We start from the raw sequence: 16,766 nt of genomic DNA on the forward strand, positions 1-16,766 counted from the left end.
AGCTTATTGTGATTTGCCATTCTTTTTACCCATTCAACTCCAGACTCTATTCCCCCTCCCCCTTTAAGTGCTGCTTCAAAGATTTCCTGTACGTTTTAAAAAACTGAGATGACTTTGAAGTGTATAGTTAATATTTTCAGCTCATCAGCTGACTAAATAAAGCTCAGCGCTGAGTCAAATGAGCCACCTGTTTGACAAAGCCAAACTAGGCATTTTTTCTTCTCCCTCTTTCCTACATTTCCAAGCACTATCATCCTACATTCTTAGCCCCTGGCCCATGGCTCTGAAGCAGTATTCGCCTACATCTATAAAGGAGTGGTACTCTGTTAGAAAGGTTACCTTTTGTGTAAGTCATTGAACTATTATTTCTTAATCAACAATTACTTATCAACTTGCTAAAAAGGAAATATCTAGGTATTTGTCTAATTGCTGTTGGTAGCACATTGCTGAGCAGAAATTAGATTGATGTTTGCTTACTTTACACTATGCTTATAGCCTAGTTTGCAAGTGTGACTCGATATTAAGTATATCATTGGCTTTTAACCAGAACTGGATGGCCATCAAAATTCCTACATGGCATCTCTCTCTCTTCCCTCAAAACCTATCTCTCTCTCTCAACCCTCTCTCTCTCCTTGTCATCTCTCGCTCTCTCCCCTCATCCTCTCTCCCCTGTATCTGACCCCTCTCTTTTTCTCTCTCCCTCTCCTCCCCTCTCCCTCTCACCCCCCTCCCTCCCTCTCCTTCTCTCTCTGCCCCTTCTCCCCCCCTGCCCTTTCTCCCCTCTCTCTCTCCATCCCCTCTCCCTCTTTTTCTTTGCCTCTCTCTCCTTCTCTCCTCCTCTCTCCCCTCCTACTCTCCCACTCTCCCCTCTCCCTTTTTCACTGTCCTCTCTTTCCCTCTCCCTCTCTCCTTCTCACACACACTGTTCACACTCTCAGGCTTGCTCTTAATCTTTCTTTCGGTTCTTTTCCAACTATTTGTCTTTGTTGGATTCACTGTCTTTTCTAGTTTAAAGTGTTTGTTTAAAATTTAAAGTAAATAAATCTAATGCTGAATGCTCAGAAATCCATTCCTGGCCAGTTGCATCAACTTGTTGTACTCTGCATCAGAAATTCATTCTATTGATTTAAATGCAATAAATTTCAAGGAAGTGCAGAACATGCTGATGCTGCAGTACACGACATTAAGGTACTATTGATCTGGAATGAATTTCATGTGTTTACACTGCCTTTTGTGTTTATTCACATATCCAACTTTGATTTATTATTTATTCAAGAAGTATAAATTTTGTCATGTTAATCTTTCTGAATGTTTCTGATTGGTTTTCTAAATTATTTGAAGAAATACTATTTTGCAGAATGTGTCAAGACAAGAGCCTTCTAAAGAGTACTGATTGATTTTGTGGAAATTGGGTAAAATAAAAGAAATAGGTAAACTGATAAAGTGGCATAAATCACTTCTGTTTCATAAGGTCACTGTACTCGATCATTTCAAAGTTTTTGAAAGATATTAAGCACCGCTAGGTAACAGACAAATTACAATAGCCCGATGTGCGCGTACTTTGGAACTTTCAGTTACTCATGGGAATAATATTTAAAATATTTTTAATACTTGTGATAGTCACTTAAATTCTAAAATAAAACAATTTAGATTTCACTATAGCAGTCACTGTTTATCTGAATAAATTTCATTATTGGCTGGTTTTATTTCATGAGTTTTCAGACAATTTTAGGCAACAATTGGTGAACCACTTCTGCACCATCTCTAAGCCTTACTGTAATGAAGCAACCATAATTACACGCTATGCTCCGAATGTGGCCTAACTAAGCACAAAGTTTTATACATCTGCAACATACCTTGCTGACTATTGTATTCATTGTCCTGACTGATGAAAGCAAGTGTACTGAACATCTTCTTTACCACTCCATCAGCTTGTGTTGCCAATTTTAGGGAGGTATGGAATTGGACCCAAAGATCCAACTGTAGTTCAATGTTCCTCGTGGTCTTACCATTTATTGTATACTATGCCCTACATTTAATCTCCCAAAGTGATCTGGGAGATTATTCTACCCATATTTACAACTGATCTATATCCTTTGAGAACTTTCTTTACTATCTACAACTCCAAGTTTTGTGTTACATGCACAACTCCGCCAAATGTTGTATCAATTAAATAATTTTGATTTAGGTTGATTTAATGTTTTTGCCTGAGTGAGCTGCTCATATCAAGTAGGTGGCAGTGGCAGCTCAATGTTACACAAATGTGAAAATTGCTTTTTGTTTAATACTTATGAATTATCGATCATTGTGTCAGGGAACAGAAATACTTAATAACTGAAAGTGCACAGGTCAATATCTGAAAGAAAAAAGACATGATTATCTAGTTCTGGTGACCACCCTCACCCAACATATTAAACTACCTTTATGAAAGTTGGTGGATGACTATCATTTTCATTTTTTTAACTTGTAACTTTCAGAATGCGCTGTTTCTATCATGACACAAGACTGGGCATCACCTATGTATTTCTTGGTAGAAACTTAACAGAAAACAAGCCGTCACCGTCCACACCTGTTCAGTTATAGACGGAACTCAAAAATTATGGTTAGCATTTTACAACAAGGATTGATTCTGAAGTAAAATCTGAAAACACTGGAGAATCTCAGCAGGGGTTGCAGCATGTTACGAATTCTGAACTATGCACATTAACCTGGGTAGATGTGGGTACTTGATTTTCAAGTGTGACAGTGGCCTTCAAGGACAGTCAATGAAATGCGTAGCAACTCACTGCCTGATCCACAAACATGAAGAAAGGCATCATTGATTTACACTCTCACACTATTGATTCATCATCAACAAAGAAATTATTGTTGTTATTCTATAGTGACGTTGCTTATGTGAAAGATGGAACTGGACGAAAATAAAATAATAACAAACATTGAAGTAATGAGATAAATACTTTACTTACTCATCAATCTTCTGAACCATTTTGGCTTGTTGTCCCACACCACAAACAGGTAGTAGGCAGGGAAACCAGTCAGAGTGATAGCAAATCCAATACCAGTATTGACGGGGTCAGAGTAGAGTGACAGTGCGACAATGAAGAGACAAGTTAAGGCAAAGAAAACTGGAATGAACAGAGGCACCTGCAACAGCAAAGAGAAATTATTGAAAGAAATTTGGTAACAGAAGCTCTTTTTAGATTACTACTCAGGCACTGAAAGTGAATACTGGCTTTTCATCTAACCAGATACTAGGGACAGCATTTGTAAAATATCAGCTGTTTTAATTCAGCCATCTATCTTAAGTGCTAACTTAACAGACATTAGCTCCATTTGACAGTCAGCTTGTTTACACTATTAAAAAATATTACAACAGAAGAAATGACATATTTCCTTATACCAACTTAATTCATCATTGTTGTTATGGTACTGAGCCAATCATTTTAAGAAATTATTTAGCTTGGAATTTTGATTACTTGAGTCAAATATAAGGATTTTGTGAGTGAGATGCCTTCGATTTTATGTTTAACTTTGTATAATTCTATTTATGCATTGTGGTTAGGATGACAACTTCCAGATGGGTTTTTCATTCAAGTTTGAGCTGTGTGAAATCCAAGAGGTAATGAGTGAAAAGAGAAGTTAAGTGAATATAAGAGGAAGGCACATATAGATAATCTGTGAGCGGTGTGATCAAAGCGTGTATGTGATATAAAGGTGAATGAAATAACTTAAAAACCAACCATAATGTAAAGTGAAGGGCAGAATGAGGGAAAGGTCGAAAGGAAATGATCACAGTGTAAGATCACAACTGTGAGTAAGCCGTTTACTTTGTTCTTGCATGCAGTTCTGTATCCATAGCTTTAACTTTTAACACTATGAGACAAAAAAACAGAAATAAAAGCCAGCAATAAGACTGTACACAGTAATGGAGGTGAAGAAAGAAAGCATATGGTCAGAAAGTGTAAAACAGATTCTGATTTTGCACAATAGTAAGTCAGCAGCTCAATTTCTAATTCTGAATTTTAAAGCTAGTACTTCAATGTGATTGATGTACAGAAGATTTAAACCATCACCTTTGTTTTTGCAACCGCAAAAAAATCAAAACGTAGCTTGGATTAAGTGAGAATGGGGAATTGAGCATGAATCTCAAAAATTATAAAATCTTCTTTTGTCTCATGCATTTAAAAGACAGTGAGGCACTACATCCAAAATTATGCTCTACTGTTAACAAAACTAAACCTGTGGGTTGGCATAAATGCATGAGTTTGTGCTCCTGCGTTAGAAGATGAGAAGTGTGACATACAGAATATGAGTGAGATTGGGCATGGTAATTTAGTATGTGGAAAAAGAAGAGGCAGAAACATATGTAAGTAAGGCTGAAGGACTCAGAATTTTCTTGGGAGGGAGCACTGATCCATGGGAATATGATTTTCTTCCCTACTGCTAATGCTTCTGACCCTGCTAGGAATCATGGAGTCAGTATAATTTGAGTGCTTACAGCAGTTCATTTCCCACATCACTCTATCAAGTTACATGAATTTCAGTAGCGGGTACCCTTTTGCCTGTCATTTTCGCAAGCACCATGTTCTGTGGGGACAATGGTAAATTAATTAAATAATGTCTTCTATTTTGTTGTATTTGGTATTTATTTAAATTGTTCCAACATGTTAGTAGTTTCAGAATGCCAGTTCATTTATATTGCAACCTATGAGTTGAACAGTCTTGAGTACTGTGAGCTATAGACCATAGAAATACTTCAGGCTGCAGTGAAACTGAAAAGAGGCAGTATTGAGGTATCTGAGTTCCATCCTGAATTCCAGCTGATCCAAAACAGTCATCATCTATTTCAGTATTTGTGGTTTTAAACTTGTAGATCTTCAACTATTTTTTTCTAAATAATTTTCAACACAATTAAATGTATAGCAGGAAGACAATGTGGGGCCTGAAGGCAAACACCATGATGTTATGCATATTGTTGCAGCAGCCTCCCAGTGTCAGGAGCCCAAGGGAAGTACAGCATGTAGTCAGTAAAGAATAAACAAATGAGATTAACTTAATAACATTTTGTTGTTCCTAAAAGAACATTAAACTTACTAAATTTTGCATTCAAGGTAGATGATGTCATCAGAACTGCTTGACATCTTCTTTCCTTGTAATTTATTCTTAGGTACCTAATATTCCAGATTCATAACCAGCCTAAGATAACACCAGTAAATCACCTCAAATATTGATAGTTTCAGTGGAATGCAAGGGGAGCATTTGTTACGTTTCAGCTGTGTTCACAAGCATAGGCTGAGGCTCAGACATAAAACACTGAAAATGAGTGACATCTGAATAAAAAAATACATAGACTAACCGTAATTAGACAAATTGGTCCTATGCTATTTCAAGAGATCATTTGGGAAACGACTGCTTTCCTTGGAATTCTGCCAATCCTAAGTATGTGAAAAGCATGTGGCCCAGGATGAATGCTGCTTTTGTTCATTGAAATAACCCAATAATAGTTTCCCTGAGTTGTTCTTTGATCTCTGGAAGGAATGAGTGCGCCACGGTTCATGGTCACCAGGTCAACCACCATCAGCACTCTTGTGTTTTGATAAATTTGTTCCAAATGTAGTTTTTCTCCATGAATCCTCTGGCATTTACCACAAACCTTACATTACCTCACCTAGGTACAAAAAAATGTCAACTGGAATAGGTAGTTCATATTATATGTAGAAAAGTTTTTTTTCCATTTGAAAAATATACTAAAATTATTTGATTGAAGGAATTGCATTCTATCAACAGATTTCCTCCTGAAAGATCTCAGTGCAATAAAATTCTGGCAGGAAACGCAATCTGTATAGTTAATTGGACTGTGAGCAACACATTAATTTGTGTTTAAAATAGATTAGTTAGTACAAATACTTATATAATATTTGATGTTGTTACTCTAAGTATTATGAGATTGGTTGATAAGAATCTGTCTCTTTTTTCCTCATCCCCTTCCCTGTTCTTCTATTCTCCAATCTGGTCTCTTACCTCTTCTCCTCACTTGCCTAAAACCTCTCTCTGGTGTCCCTCCTTCTTCCCTTTCTCCCATGGTCCACTCTCCTCTCTGGCAGATTCCTTCTTCTCCAGCCCTTTACCTTTTCCACCCACCTGGCTTCATCTATTATGCTCTACCTAATCCTCCTTCTCCTCTCTCCACCTTTTCATTCTGGTGTTTTCCCCCTTTCTTTCTAGTCCTGAAGAATGATCTCAGCCCAAAACATCAACTGGATATTCATTTCCATGGATGCTGCCTAACCTGCTGAGTTCCTCCAGCATTTTGTGTGTGTGTTGTTCTGTCCCTCCTGTTGTGAGATTGCTGTGAAATTGTGATATGAGTACATAATTCTAAGCCATTTCAGTATGTTATTATTAAAATTTACTGCTGTCACCTTCTTAAATTTAACAAAATAGTAGAAGACATTTCAGATAATCAAGTTTGTGTTGGCTCCTTGAAGATCAAACTTGTCAGTTCCATTGCTATTTCTCCCTCACCCTGCAAACTATGCTCCCCAAAATGCTTCTTCAATTTCCTTCGGAAAAATGCAAGTGAGTCTTTTTCTTCTACTGACTCTTTTAACAATTCTGGCACTGATTAACTTGCCTTAACCTGCTTCTGATTTGTAATATAAAATTTACAACAAAATGTGTATTCATACAAATGTGTAAATTATTTCATTACCTATTAGAAGGGAGTTAAATAAAAATAAGATTAGATTTGGTTGAAATTTATTCACTTTAATAAAGGAATGGAAAAGAATGATGAAGGAGAGGATAACAACAATATCTATCAAAGTGTTTTATTTTGTTCTTATTCATAAGACAGTGTAATATTACAACAATATTCTGCCTCTGACTTGAATAATTTAATTTTGTGATATTAGATTCTGCAGTAGGAACAGATTGCATAAGTTAAAAAAATCTTACAAAACAGCTTGGCCCAGTATGATAGGAATTTCTGTGCTACTATTAAAAACACGCCTTGGTGCTACAACTACATTTGAAAACTGTTTTGTTTATTTTTGCCAGAAAATGTAGAAGGCTGAGTAAAGTGACATCAGCTGAGAAGGCTGTAAAATGGTGCTCAAAGTACTTTGAGAATAGAGAAACACAAGATGAACCATGTCATCATTACAAGCCAATGACTTCTACTGGTATTTGTGAGCATCAGGTAAGACTTACATGGATTTTATCAATTTTATCACCAACTATTCAACATTCAAGCCCTCATCCATGTGCATGACTAATTAAATAAGGTCATAGAAAGTGGTAGGAGCCAATAAAATATTCCACCTTGAGGACAACCTGCACAAGAGCGAAGGCAAAGCAGGAGAGGGTGGAGAACTGAGGGAAAATAAAAACAATGAAAATATGCAGAAGTGGGCTATAAAATGTTATCTAGAGTATTTTCTTTGCAAATGGTAGGGTCTTCAAACAAGTATGTCAAAAACACTGCACAATCTTTGAAATTTTCCAGGAACTAAAGAGGAATACTACACAGTGACATACATTCATGTTTTAAATATGAAAGTAGGTGGAAGGCATGGCATGTCAATATTCAGCATTTAATTACTGCAGGCACGTGCCAGTCTACAATAATTTTGTATGGTAAACATTACCTTAAATGGGCGTGGCATATCAGGACGTTTGTGCCGCATATAAATCAGACCAGCTACTGCCAGCCCAATGAAGAGCCATCGGACAAAGCTCATAAAGTTTAATAAGCTGTAGATATCACTTACAAACAACATGAAGACAGTTGTAGGATACTGTAAGAGATGGAAGTTACAAAAAAATTAATGATTCAAATAGATTTAGTGGGACTTAAGGTGAAATAAGAGATATATTTTTATGTTATTCTGGTCCTAATACATTTCCATGTTAAAATTCTGATTAACAAAAAATATATCCAATATAAAACATGGTTTCTTAAAGTTGTTATAGCTGTGGGGTGATAGTGGAGATAAGCTCATACATTAAATGCTCCCAATGGCATGCATCTCAAATAGCTTCTGACAACCAAGTTCAGTTCCTGGCCTTTATGCGTGGCTGAGCTACTAAGTATGGTGGAACCATTTCTACTGACAGGTGAAGGGGTAAAGTTGGCTTACTGGTGCCTTGAAACCAATCATTTTGGGCTCATCATCTGTGGCTGGCCACTCATCTAGGAGAAGGAAAACTCAGATCTCAAGCCTCTGCTGCCTTGCATCTATACCCATTCATGGAGAAGGTTTTGGGAGTAAACTCCGAGGAAAATTCCAGAGCTGGAGTCCGTAAGACAGTCCTATGTTGAGTTCAATACTGACTGGCAACTCCTGCAACACCATTTGTGCCATACTGTATCAATCTCTACTATTCCTTTGGATTCATTAGCTCCATGGAAAGGAGAAACCTGCCACACGGGCAACAACTTGATCTCCATATCATATTGCCCTGATTTGCGTGCCAGTTTGCATACCACGTAGACAGCTGTGACGCAACATCTGGTTGGCCCTGACCAATGGAGGGGTCACAGTATAAAACAATGCCTGAATTGTACACTCAGTTTGTAAAAGCTGATGTGTCTAGATTTGTTCAGCAGTGCACATCAAAAGTTCTAAGAATTAAGTAAATTACTGATTGTATCGTACATTTTTAACTTTCCATGTCTCTTCATTCAATCATGAGCCCTGTGTTTTTACATTTGACATCCAACTATTAATAAATAGCATATAAATAAAAAATAATGCTAACATAAACTTATATTAACATAAATTATACATAATCTACACAACAAAATAAAGAGAATAAACATAGTGACTTCAGTGGAAGTTGAGAGAGAGAGAAAAAAAGAGAAATATGGTTCCCTTGTATAGTTTGGAGTTTCCCTTACTTTGTCAGCATAACTTCGCTTGCACTAAGAATACCAGTAAGTACCCTCATGATTTTATTAACTTCTGTGATGTCACTAATCCTTCCAAGTCAGGACTTCTATTCCAAGCAACCTCTTCATAAATCTCTTCTGCACCCTCTTTAGCTTCTTTAACATGGTAATCAAACATGGTGCACAATACTTCAAGTGCAGTCTCACCAACAATTTCTATAATTGCATCATAATGTCCCTACTCTTAAACACGATGCACTGACTAATCAAGGCCAACATGTTAAGTGTCTTTCTTAGCTCCCTGTGTAATTGCATGGCCACCTTTAGTGAACTGTACACTTGTACACAGACCCCTCAATTGCTCAACATACGTCAGTGCGCTACCATTCCCTGTTTAATTTCTACCCTGATTTGAATGTCCAAAATGCATCAGTGCATACTTATCTAAGTTGAAATTCATTTGTTATTCCTCATCCTATCTCCCCTACTGATCAAGATATTTTTGTAATTCATTGTAACCTTCTTCGTTATCAACAAGACCTCTCATTTAGTATCATCAGCACAGTTGCTAATAGTGCATGAACATTCACATCTAGATCATTTACATAAATAATAAATAATAGAAGTTCCAATTCTGACCTCTGGGGCATCCCATAGTCTTAGGCTTCCAGTCAGAGAATCGACTTTCAATCATCACTCCCTGGTTCCTATCAGAATTCTGAATATACTTCAGTAGCTCCCCTGAATCCCAGGTGACCCAATCCTTCAGATTAGCCTGCCACGTGGAGTCCTATCAAAGGCTTACTGACATATATAGACAAAATCCACTGCCATAATTTTATCCAGCCACTTAGTTACCTCTTCAAAAAACTGCAAGCGTTTCATCAGACATGACCTCCCAAACACAAAACTGTGCTGATGATTCCTGATCAGACCTTGACTATCCAAGTGATGGTTTCATCTTGTCCCTTAGAATTCCTTCCCGTAACTTCCTACAACTGAATCAGGCTCACTGACAGCCCTGTTGGTCTTTAACAGGAATTAATCTCTCTCCCTAGTCATGTGTTTACTGGTAATATAACTGAAGAACCTCTTGGAATTTTCTTTAACTCTGCCAACCAAATCCATTCATACCCTTTTTCAGTCCTAATTTCACTTTTAAGCCTGCTCTTAAACTTCTTATATTTGTATCCAGCTGCCTAAAAGTGATGTATGCTTCCTTTTTTTTTCTTACCAGAGCCTTGATACCTGTCATCAGGCAAGGTTCCCTGAAGTTGGTATGTCTACCCTTCATCCCAACAGGAATATGTTGCTCCTGGACCTTTGATATGACCCTTTTAAAGGCCCAACCACCTGCCAACTGTTCTGTTGCCTTCAAAAAGTGTTACCCAGTCTACTCCAGCTAGATCCTGCCTAATGCCCTCAAAGTTGGCCCTGCTCAGGTTTTGGACTTTAATCTGTGGACCTGTTCTATCAAATTTCTTGGTGTTCACCTGGCGGAGAATCTCACCTGGTCCCTCAACACCAGCTCCATAGCAAAGAAAGCCCAGCAGCGTCTTTACTTTCTGCGAAGGCTGAGAAAAGTCCATCTCCCACCCCCATCCTCACCACATTCTGCAGAGGTTGTATTGAGAACATCCTGAGCAGCTTCATCGCTGCCTGGTTCGGAAATTGCACCATCTCGGATCGCAAGACCCTGCAGCGGATAGTGAGGTCAACTGAGAAGATCATCGGGGTCTCTCTTCCTGCTATTACAGATATTTACACCACAAGCTGCATCCATAAAGCAAACAGCATTATGATGGACCCCACGCATCCCTCATACAAACTCTTCTCCCTCCTGCCATCTAGCAAAAGGCATCGAAGCATTTGGGCTCTCATGACCAGACTACGTAACACTTTCTTCCCCCAAGCCATCAGACTCCTCAATACCCAGAGCCTGGACTGACACTAACCTACTGTACCCTCTACTGTGCCTATTGTCTTGTTTATTATTTATTGTAATGCCTGCACTGTTTTGTGCACTTTATGCAGTCCTGGGTAGGTCTGTAGTCTAGTGTAGTTTTTGTGTTGTTTTATGTTGTCCAGTATAGTTTTTCTATTGTTTCATGTAGCACCATGGTCCTGAAAAATGTTGTCTCGTTTTTACTGCGTACTGTACCAGCAGTTATGGTTGAAATGACAATAAAAGGTGATGTGACTTTGACTTGACTTTTCCATGACAATTTATAAACTAAAAGAATTGTGGCATTTGGACCCAAAGTGCCCTGCTACGGCCACTTCATTCACTTGGCCCATCTATTCCTTAAGAGGGCGTCTTGTATTGCTCCTTCCTGAGTAGTTTCCTCAATTTTTCTGCATGGTTGCAGATGGATATTAGAAGAGTAAAGCTCCTTGAAAGAGGCAACACAGGTAGATAAGATGGTAAAGATGATGTATAAGACACAGAAGCTGAATTAGGCCATTTAGTCTATTGAGCCTGCAAAGGTATACTTGCATCAGGGTCTTAAGCATAATCGTTGAGAAATCATGTTGCCGCTGTACAAAACTTCGTTTGCGCCACATTTCGAATATCATGTGCAGATGTGCTTACTGCAGGATGATCACCAGAGAGTGTGAGTTACAAGGAAAGTTTTGATAAGTTCGGATTTTTTTTCTGGTCCATTAGAAGCTGAGATTAGACAGATAGGTGAAGTGACTTTTTTCCAGTGTGAAAGCATCAAATAATTGATGGCACAATTTTAAGATCAAAGGGGGAGAGTTTAAGGGAGTTGTTCAAGGGAGAGTAATAGGTGTCTGGAGCATGCAGCCAAGGAAAGGTAGATACGAAGACATGTGTAGAAGGCATTTAAATAGGCAGATGAGCAGACAGGAACTGAAAGGATATGGACCATGTGCAGGTCCATATAGGTTAGGTTGGCATCATGGTTGCACAGACATTGTAGACCAAAGGGTCTGTTCTTATGCTATAGTGTTTTATGTTTCCCAACCACACATCAGAAGTCTGAACTCCTGTGGTGCACCATTGTCTTCTGCATCATTGTGCCATATTTTCAATCCTTTAGCATAACGTTCTGAGATATTCAGGAACCTTGGAGCCTCAGGTATAGATCATTCAGCCTTTTGAGTTTGCTCTGCAATACAGTTGAATGCCAATACACACAATATCCACTTAACAAAATTTAATCAAAATCTTTAAAATGCTAATTATCTGCAGACTTTTGGAATATCAGGTTCCTATATCTAGTATTTGGGTGAAAAAGTGATTCCTCATAATTGCTCTTGATACAACAATTTTCTACAAATTTAGAAATGAAAAAAAGTAGAAATGTCACTGAAATGTTATCCAGCTGAGAGAAACCCTAGCAGTTCAACCTAAATTTTGTTCAAATTAAGTGTACAGGTGACAGTTAATCAACTGATCCATCACAATGTATTTGCTTTCATATTTTATAATATAAATAATTGTAAAACCTGTTATATAAATTCCTAAGAATTTTTGCCTGAAAACGTTTGTGGAAGGCTACAACTTGTATGCTAGTGTGATTAATATACTAGTGTTTAATTTAATAACAATGAATGTGTTAGAATCTGATGTTTATATATGAAAGCATTATATATTGATCAGTATTGTCATGATTGATCACTAAATTTTACTTGAATCAACAAATTTTAACACATAACACAATGCTATCTTAATGGAATTTCAAGTGTTTCAAAACTTGAATAGATTATTTTTGAATTACTATCCCATAGTTGGGAGTATTTCAACACCATGACAGTGTTTCCCTGAAATTCAAATGTGTAGGAGGAGGGTATCAATTGTTGCAGAAGGGATTTTAGAATAGATTGATTTTATTGTTGTTATTGGGTTGTTGCTTTGAATTGTTCTCAAATCTAAATTTGTTCTTAAACGGGAATTTTTAATTTTGAATTGCACATAGTTTGATGAAACATTAACCCTGAAACATTAACTATTCCACTCTTCAAAGATATTGACTGCTGACTAAGAGTTTCCACATCCTGCTTAATTTTAATTCTGCATACATAAATGAAACAAACCATTGTGAAAATAGAAAAATATGTTCATGGAAGTTAAATTGCACTTTACACCAAACAATAATACCTGTCAATACAGATAATAAAAAAAACTATTTTCCCACAAGCTCCTCTTTCATTTACACAATTTAGCTTAATATTCTTTCTAAGGTTCCTAGTGCTATCTAAGACAGTGAAATCCTCCTAGAGAAGAGGGTTCATTGGGTTTCTCTGACAGGAAACATTATCACAGCTAGGCAAAGCCACTCTTGGTGATACTCATCAAGAGATCAGCTATTTTGAGCCAGACAACAACAGACATTTCCATTTCTTTTTAGACTTATCACTCCCTCTGAGTATTAAAAAAGTTATGAAAGCCAGTGACATTGTCACTGAATATGTAATTTTCCCCACCATGAATAGATTTAGTTAGGTTAGATTTCCGTTCTTTTTTATTCTCTCTCTCTGAACTTTGCCTAATCAAATGACAAGATATGCAACAATTCAGTGAAAAAAGCAATGCAGTGTTCCACAGAGAAAGTTAGTCCTCAGACAGGAAACGAAATTTATAAATAAATATTAGGTAATGAATGTGCAGTTAAATGCATAGATCATTTCTTACCAACACAATAGTAGCAGGAAGAGGTGTGTGTTTATGAACATGGATCATAGACAGAATTTCGGGAAGGTGACCTTCTCGTGAAGCAACAAAAAACAATCTATTTGGTAGAAGAGATACAACAGATTATGAAACAGGTTTCTGGCAGGCTTGCCAATAAACAGCAAATGCAATGTAATATCCATGAGTTCATGTAGTTTGTTGAAATTCAATGATTTTTTTTAAAACAACCATTTCACCTCAGATTTTATATATCAAATAAGTCACTTGCAATCTTTTTCATCTTAGCTGCCTGGATAAACTACAACAAATGACTCAGGCTGCAGTAAAATCATATTTGATTATATTTTTTCACCTGCTCAAATGAAAAATTTTATTCGGTACATCAGGAAAAAAATCTAATGCAATTTGGCTGCCTCCACTCAGAACAATTGATTTCACTTTGGTTCTACTGCTGGTTCTATAACATTATCAGATGTTATTAAAAGAATGAGATTTTCTCACATATCTGTATGAGCATAAAAATAGCAGATGTTCAAAGAGCAATGGATTAAATGGCAACCTTTATTCCATCAGATTAATATGGATGAGAATCCAACCCGAATCTCAGGAGGAAAAGGAATTCAGAAGCATAACAGTGAAACTTTTCAAGTTTTACTTCAGAAGTATATTTAAACTACCCAGTTACATTTTTAAGACTGATTTTTAAATTAGATAGGAGGCCAGTTGTATTCCTACAGGAGATTAAGTTCCTGGACTAGGATAAGGAGTTATTGATTATTGACTTGGTAACTTAAGTTTGCATTCCACTTTGGTCGTCCAGAATTTAAATTTAAGCAACTAACTAAACTTGAAATTAAAGTTACAGAAATGGTAAAACTACTTGATTTGTAATTTGTCCATCAGAGACAGAGATGCTCCATCCTTTAATGCCAAGCTTCTATGTGATTCTAGAGCCAGCAACATGGCTGACTCTTAACTGCTTTCTTAAGTAGTCTAGCAAACCATTTGGTCATAACAGGATGGTCATAATGTTCACATCCCATAAAGAAACGGTTAAATAAAAATACACTCTTGGCTGAAGTTTGCCAGTTCAGAACAGTCTTTAGAAAATAAATCTCCTTTTTGTATGAGAATCCTAAACTAAGGAGGCAACAAGGCATCTAATCTCCACTGGAAAGATGCCAATGATAAATACGCCCACTTTATTGGGTACCCCTGTACACCTACTGATTAATGCAAATATCAGCCAATCACGTTGCAGCAATTCAATACACAAAAGCATGCAGATATGGTCAAGAGGTTCAGCTGCTGTTCAGACCAAACATCAGAATAGGGAAGAAGTGTGATCTAACTGACTTTGACTGTGGAAAGATTTTTGGTGCCGGACAGGGTGATTTGAGTATCTAAGAAACTGCTGATCTGGGATTTTCACACACAATTCTCTTTAGAGTTTACAGAGAATTGTACAAAAACAATAAAACATACGGTGAGCAGCAGTTCTGTGGGCAAAAATGCCTTATTAATAATGAGGGAGATCAGAAGAGAATGGCTAGACTAGTTCAAGCTGAGAGGAAAGAGACAGTGAATAAAATAACCATGCATTACAACAGTGTGCAAAAAAAAAATTTCTGAATGCATAACAGATCAAACCTTGAAGTGGATGGGCTGCTGCAGCAGAAGACTACACTGAGTTCTACTCCTGTACTTAGGAAAGTGGCCACTGAGTGATGTTTGTAAGCTGGGTGAAGTAATTGATACACAGATAGTTCACATGCATTGATATACAAAAACTGATTCCTTGGTTTTAATTGCTTTTTCTTAGTAAGCAATAGTTCCTTGTTTAACAGATTCTGCATCTTACTTGTAAGCTGTTCATTCTATTATTAAAACCATATTAGAAGATTTGCAAAGTTGCAGCTACACTTTTCACAGAAATGTAGCTGGGGTTAATGTTATTTAATGTAAACTATTGTGTATTTATACTTGTGGATAAATTAATTCTTAATATGTGAGCAATAAGATAGTGTATGTTATATATTTTAAATTTTAGTTCAAAGATAAAGTAACGGATAAATCAAGTTTCTTTAAAATGTCAATCCATGAATAAGCTATTTTGCTACTTTAACATCCAATTTGGAACCTCCACATGTGTACTGTCAAGTATGGCTCCTGGATTTTACTGGAAGGCTCAAAATGACAGTTTGGCTTGAGAGACAAAGGTTTCTAAGGCTTCCAAGTACAGAACCTCCATACATGAAATGATTTATATTGAAGAAAATGAATTTTTGCTAAACCACTGACATGAATGACATGGGTTTGTCACTGAAATTTCAACTTTTGTCTCAGAAAAATGATGGCTATATCAGCATATCATTCTTTCAATGTCTGTATATTTAACTAATCTGCATTCTTTGCTGTCTAATATGCATTAGATTATCCTGGAGCTAGCAAAAAAAATGTGTTGTAAAATTGCTTGAACGAGTACTCACTTAGAATCTAGATTGCACCATTATGGAAACACATTTGCATAACTTTGCATAATATCCCAGTTCAGGTACAGCTCATAATCATTGAAAGATTAAACATGTTTGAAACCTTTAACAATGTAATCTGGGGTATTGGATAGGCTTTTCATTATTGTTCAAAAACTTATACTTTGTATTAAAACAGCAAGCAATCTATGGAACACAGCAACAATAATACATTTATGTGTAAAATTTGTCAAGATGTTTCTAAGTTGGCAATGTGACTGTAAACCAACAGGTATATCATCAGCTATCAATGTTAAATTGAATGATAAAATAAACAATGTAAAATTTTATTTGGGTTTAACTTCCCAAAATATTTTACCTGTTCAGTCTACATTTATGTTACAATAAGAAAAATAGGCCACCCAGTATCTTCATATCTAGTTTTAAGAGAAGCTACCAAGTTTCCTACATCCCTGTCTCCTGAGCTCAGTGTGCTAAGGGCAAGTTAGCTTTGGCCTCTTGGAATCATGGTTCCCAGATTTTGAATATAGAGTTTTATTCAGTACTTCAGAATACTGCTTTTAAGAGAGGCCAATTACGTTACTACATTACCAAATTGTTTTTTTTCTAAAGTTCAAGCCTGTGCTTATCGGAAGCTTACACAAGGTCATGGTGTAATAAAGCATGGGTCCCCGCTAATTGTTTCCTTCTGCTTGCACTTCCTGGACCTATAAGTCATGCC

General features: G+C 36.8%; 1 protein-coding gene across 1 annotated transcript in view; it reads right to left on the reverse strand.

Moving 5' to 3' along the window:
• slc7a11 (solute carrier family 7 member 11) overlaps positions 1–16,766 on the reverse strand; it is a 219,992-nt gene that overhangs the window by 8,547 nt on the left and 194,679 nt on the right. The window contains exons 9-11 of the mRNA XM_063046656.1: positions 13,554–13,650; positions 7,650–7,799; positions 2,967–3,144 (exon numbers count right to left, since the gene is read on the reverse strand). Coding sequence (XP_062902726.1) covers positions 2,967–3,144; positions 7,650–7,799; positions 13,554–13,650 — 425 coding nt within the window. The remainder of the gene's footprint in view (positions 1–2,966; positions 3,145–7,649; positions 7,800–13,553; positions 13,651–16,766) is intronic.

Source organism: Mobula hypostoma, chromosome 4 (genome assembly GCF_963921235.1).
Source record: "Mobula hypostoma chromosome 4, sMobHyp1.1, whole genome shotgun sequence".
In the NCBI taxonomy this organism is placed as follows: Eukaryota; Metazoa; Chordata; class Chondrichthyes; order Myliobatiformes; family Myliobatidae; genus Mobula; species Mobula hypostoma.